At 42.1% G+C, this 6,170-nt stretch overlaps 1 protein-coding gene across 1 annotated transcript in view; it reads left to right on the forward strand.

Annotated features, from left to right (window-relative positions):
- The window catches only part of Dnah8 (dynein axonemal heavy chain 8), a 313,541-nt gene that overhangs the window by 245,601 nt on the left and 61,770 nt on the right, over positions 1-6,170 (forward strand). The window contains exons 82-84 of the mRNA XM_004624185.2: positions 1,996-2,069; positions 3,814-3,966; positions 4,334-4,489. Coding sequence (XP_004624242.1) covers positions 1,996-2,069; positions 3,814-3,966; positions 4,334-4,489 — 383 coding nt within the window. The remainder of the gene's footprint in view (positions 1-1,995; positions 2,070-3,813; positions 3,967-4,333; positions 4,490-6,170) is intronic.

Consider the following 6,170-nt stretch of genomic DNA (forward strand, 5'->3'; position numbering starts at 1 on the left):
TCTCTCTCTCTCTCTCTCTCTCTCTCGTTCTTTTGGAGGCAGGGTCTGTCAGTATAATCCAGGCTGGCCTAGAACTTGTGATCCTCCTGCCTCGGCCTCCCAAGTGCTGGGATTACAGGCATGTACCACCATGCCCAGTTCACAGCTATCTCTTGTGGCTGTCTTCCATCTAGTTGCTGTGGTCAGGTGACCCCAGGGACTCTGAAGTATGGTTGTTCTATAACTTCTGCTTCCTGGAGTAAGTAGCTCAGTCTTATAAACCCCTCTAAGTGTGGCTCCTGCCCCTATTACTTACTCCGAGATATGGCAGGCACTGTAGGAGATTTCTTCTCCAAAGCCAGCCTGCTACATGGCAGGACTCACATCAGGGTCAACCCTCACATCCAGCTGCACCTGAGGCTGGAGCCGCCACTCCTTCGTTTATCATGGGGGCTGGGCCCTTTCTGGGCTCACCTTGTGCTTGCAGAGTTGAGTTCCCTTTCTCTTGGGACTGCTTTGTTCATTTTTCTACACTGTCTTCTGTTTCTCCATGACTTTCAGCTTTCCTGGTGACTCTATATGTATTCTCCTCACTAAGTAGTTATTTTCTGACTTGATTCCTGGTCCTAGAGAGCCTGGAATCTGCTGCTGGCTTCTACTGTGCCATCTTGGTCTTTGCTGGGTAGATACTGAGAAAGAGATTGGCTACGTCGTGTGAAAACCCTCTTTTTAACTTGCTGAGAATCTACAGGCCCATTTTCCAAAGTAGCGTCCCCACTCTACAGTACCACGAGCGATGTGGGAAGAGTACATTTTCCATACCCTGTTAATACTTGCTATTTCCCCCTTTTAAAAGTTTATAGCTGTCTTATTGGGAGTGGAATAATATCTCACTGTAGTTTTGATTTGCATTTCCCAGGCGACTAATGATGTTGAGTATCTTTTTATGTGCTGAGTGGCTATTTCTTTATCTTCTTTAGAGAACTGTGAATTCAGGTCCTCAGCTCATTTTTTTTTTCCATTTTTGTATTTGGTACAGTGTCTCACTATGCAGCTCAGACTTGTAGTGATCCTCCTATTTTCAGCGTCCCCAGCGCTGGGATTACAGGCATGTGCCACCACTCCCAGACTTGGTCCCTGGCTCAGTATGCATTGGGGGCATGGCCGGCGCAGCATACGGGACAGATCCTTAGCTCATTTTAAAGTTGGGCTATTTGAGTCTTTGTTGTTGAACTGAAGTAGTCCTTTACAGCATCTGGACCCCAGATCCTTTTCAGAAGTATGATTTGTGAATATTTCCTTATATTTTGTAGGTTGTCCTTTGATGGTATATAACCACTGAAACACAAAGGTTTTGGAATTTTGATTAAGTTCAATTTATAGTCTCATTTTCTCTTTTGTTGCTTATGTTTAGGATACTATACCCAGAAAAACCATCACTACTCCAAGGTCACAAAGATTTGCTTCTATGTTTTCTTTTAAGGGTATCACAGCTTTGGTGCTGACATTTCTGTCTCTGGTTCATTTTGCTTTCATTTTTGTATGTTGCATGACATAAAGGTCAAACATCACTCATTTGTTGAAAATCCTGTCCTTTTCCACACTAAATGGCTTTGGGCCCTTACTGAAACTCTGTTGACTATATATATGTGAAAGTTTATTTCTAGATCCTCAGCTCTTCTGTTTGAGCACTCTATCTATCTCTGTCTCTATCGCCATCTCTGTCTCTGTCTCTACCTCCATCTCTACCTCTGCCTCTCTCCGTTCCTGTGTCTCTACCCAACCTGCATCTTTCTGTTGCTCCCTGCACCATCTTTCCAAGTGCTGCCTCCAGTCCTCTGCTCTATTCATTTTTCTGATCAACACACCAGTGGCCAGGCCTATTTAAGCAGTAAAGATTTATTCTCAGAAGTGATGTTCTAAACATGGTCTGAGACCTTTTCAAAATTATTTTTTCATCCCAATCATGTTATAAAAATTATATCTTGTCATCATTAACCTTCTCCCATGTTACAGAATGTAGAACTATCTCAATGGGACAAGGACAGGAAGTGCACGCTAGAAAGTTGATTCAGATGTCTATGCAGCAGGTAGGTATCAAGGGGCTCCTGTGCCTATTGCAACCTTATTACTGTTCTTCTTCTGTCCCTCTGACTGACCTAGGAGTGCCACAGTGGCGGGAAGCATCCTGTCTCTCATGCCCTCTCCCTGTTTTCCATTTTGTGAATTTCAGTGCTTGAGCTAGCTTCCTTCGGTCAGCCCACTGGGAAGCTTCCCATTTTCCATGGTATATATTTCATTTTGTTTTTATTTATTTACATATTTACAAATTTGAAAAGCACATCTTTCAGTTCCTGAAGGTGCAGCTCAACAGTCTTGGAATTTCATGATCAGTAGTAATAGTTAGTACTTCAGAAGTGACAGATGGAGACAATTAAGTTTCAATTTGTAGTTAAAGGCAGGATTTCATTTTTTTTATTAAGGGGGATTTTCAGGCAAATAAGAAATACAGGTTTTTTATATTTAAATATTGATCATGATTTTCATTAAAGTTACAAGCTAAATGAAATACTAAGAAATAGTTCTTATGGTATCTAATAAATACCCAACATATTAATTTTCTAGAAATGTTCTATAAACAGTCATCTCAGCTGCATTAAGAAATTGCACCATTTATAAAATAAAATAAAATCTTGGCTTATTTTTAAACCTTTGATCTCATATGGTCATACAATTATGGTACCACTTTTCTCTGGGAATTAGTAATTAGAGAGGGTTAATGGGCCTAAACTCTACTTGGGTCATCAAAATGTCAGACTAGCCATTAATTTTTAGGTGCTCTAAGCTTTAATTGTTATCACCTAATTAAATTCAATAATAAATTATATTTAATTTAGATATAAGCAATTATATAAAATCATTTCTACTTAGATCAAATGTTCCACTCTATTGAATGATTTGACAGCTTAACTTTGGCCTCAGGTAATTTCTTTAGTTTTAAAGAGTGAGAAACTTTTTCCTTTAAATATTGCATTTACACTGATGTTCTTTGTAATAGTAGTTTTTGTGACTTCCAAATTGTTTTACTGTACAAGGGTAAGTATGATAATAATGGTATCACGAGGGGAGAAATGAACAAATACAGCCAGGAAGTCTTCTTGAGAAATGCCGGATTTAGGGCATCGTGGAATGTGGACTGAGGACCCAGAAAGTGACCGGGTCCGAGATGACACAAGCGAATTCTCAATTCCATGAAGGTAGTTTCATCAAATTTGTATTAAGTACGGTAGCTCTCAATAAATAGCATGGTTTCAGGAATGTCTGTGAAGAGCGATAAAGAAAGAGGTTTAGCATTTTGGTCGTGAATGTCGCTGGATCGACTGCCTCCAACTCTCAGGAGATGGAGTGTGTCTTTCTCTGTAACTATGGGCGCCCGTGACCCCGTCTGCTTGGCTTTCAGGCGGTCAGTTCTGGTTTCCTGGAGACAGGACAATTTAAGTTACCATTTTCACCATTAGATGGTGCCCACAGTGTATGTATACAAGGCTGTCCTCAAGTTTTTTATTTGTTATTTTGTTGTTGTTCTAAAGCTTTAATTTCTATTCTTTGCTGAGTGAGAGTGGTCCAGTGTAGGCATTTGGAACCCACCCAATTCTAAAGAAGTAGGTTGTGCCAGGAGCAGGCGATTGTATTGACACACAGCGGAATATATGTATGTCTTCAAATTGGCACTCTACGCAAAGTTTTAAAATTCTGTGCATATTATTTTGCTAAAGTGATCGCAAAATGGTTTCAAGAAATAACTATGGACTCATTGTTTTTTTCTTGATTCAGGGTGGTTGGGTATTACTGCAAAATTGTCACCTTGGCCTGGAATTCATGGAGGAACTACTGGAGACGCTAATGACCACCGAAGCCAATGATGATTCATTCCGAGTATGGATAACCACTGAGCCCCATGATCAATTTCCAATTACATTGCTTCAGGTTTGTTGCTGTGAGATACGAGTCTTGTCACTGACACTCACACCAGCATGACAGCATCATCAACAGGATCAAAGGCAGAAACGCAACAGGGCTTTTGGCCCAGTAGAGTCTGCGCTGCAGAAATCTTACAGTCATCAAAATCTGGGCCATAATTGTCCACGTTAGCAGTAAATATTTCCACGAGAGATCTAGGATGGTATTAATTTATTCCATTTCAGCTCCAATGAGTGTAATTAATTTCTACAATACTGAATTTCACACCACATTTTATGTGCCCCAGCATCTTGTTGTCTGACATAGCATAATGTCTGTTTTATCCTTTGCACTAATTTATAGCCACAAAACAACTGTTTTCTTTTGATGGCAGACTTCTCTCAAGTTCACTAATGAGCCGCCCCAAGGTGTGCGCGCGGGTCTGAAAAGAACATTTGCTGGAATTAATCAGGACCTTCTGGACGTCAGCAATTTACCCATGTGGAAGCCAATGCTTTACACGGTGGCGTTTTTACACTCCACTGTGCAGGTAATCCGACCAGCGGTTTGCACACGGGGGTGCTAATGATGGGCTGTGGCCTCCGTGGAGAAGCCACGGCCATGTGCCGCCACCTGTCACCTTGAGCCACTTGCTTTCCTATCATTGCCCTTTATTTACACCCTCTGACTCCCTAGGGGTCAGGAATTTTATGTGCATCATTTCGTATGACAGTAATAACCACGTCTCAAGGTAAGGTGGTCACCACCTTCAAAACGAGGAGACCGAGACAGAGACCACTTAAGAACGTGCTCTGCGTGGAAGGTTGGGACAGCCTGGCCCTGACTGTGGTTATGCCCCGGCAGTCAGAGAGATGTGGTACTGGACAGCAGGTTCCTGCCTCTCAGGTTGCTGTTTGTTTTTACAAGATAATTAATTATTAATAGTAACTATTTAATAATTTTGATTACTAAGCAATTTGTCTGTAGGACTTGTTATTGTTTTGTCCTATATTTGAAGTTTTGAGGCATAGAAGTTGTTTTTGTTTGCAGGCTTTCACACCATACTATATTCGCAGCCCTTGTTATTTTTTATTTTGACACAGAGTCTTGACAAGTTGTTCCTTTTTCTAGGCTGGGCTTGAAGTCTCAATTCTCCTGCCTCAGCCTCCCAGTGTTCTGGGATTACAGGCATGCACTAACATGCCCTGCTGTTCTGGATTCTAACCTTTGTATGTTGCTCTATGTAGGAAAGCTGCATGGTTTTGACACACTTGGTTCACACCTGGGTTTCACTGAGAGATGAAGAGGGCCCATTTCTCCTTCCCCGAAGCTAGGGGAGGACAAAACAAGCTGCCACCACATCCCAAAAGTGCCGCTTACAGCTCTGTAGAATTTCCTCATGTTTCCCAAGTACAGAGGGCAATTCAGAGTTCACTCCGGAAATGGCCAGGCGTGTTCACCCAGGCTCATTATTCCTGCCGCTGTCCGAGGTCCTATGCTGCCGCCAGAAAGCGCTGTGGTGTTGAGCTGTCTCAGCCCTGGGACAGTTAAGGTCAGATTGCAGGCTTTGCTGGTGGTTATTTTTACTAAGTTCCTTTGTGGCCTTTGGAGTATTAATTACAGCTGTCAAGTCCCCGAGACCATTTCATGCATCCTTGTTCGCTGTGCTGGACCTTATCACTCTAACACAAATATTGCTTTATCTCTGTTATTTAATTCCCCATTCACAAATCCTATATTTTATGATTCTGTTCTTAGCAGTGATGATTCAACTCTTCCACTCTGCTTATCACGGAGAGATGACTGGGGAGGGGAGGGGAGTATTTTCCATATGGCCAGTGCAGTGACCTGTGTTTTTAGTGGCTATTATCCAGTGCTAAACACAAGAAAAGCAGCAAGACTGTAGTCCAGTCAGGGGCCGAGGGGAAAACATATCTCCGTGCTAGGGTTAGGAAGCTAAAGTAGAGTAAGTATATTTTTTCCAAACCTCTTAAAAGTGAATAATAGCATATTAGAAAGAACACTTCACTGGGCGTCAGGAGGCCTGGACCTTAGGCCTTGCTGTGCAGCCAGTTAGTAGAGTGAGGTTGGTCGGTTATGTCCTTCTTTGGACTTCGGTTTTCCTAGCTGTGTGGTTGAGAGACAGAGACAGAAGCAGGGAATTTGCTGCGTTTGGGATCTCGAATGCTCCCCGGAGCCTCAAGTGTTCCAGACTGGCTTTTTTTTTTTTT

This window comes from Octodon degus, unplaced genomic scaffold, assembly GCF_000260255.1.
Source record: "Octodon degus isolate 3935 unplaced genomic scaffold, OctDeg1.0 scaffold00005, whole genome shotgun sequence".
Taxonomy (NCBI): domain Eukaryota; kingdom Metazoa; phylum Chordata; class Mammalia; order Rodentia; family Octodontidae; genus Octodon; species Octodon degus.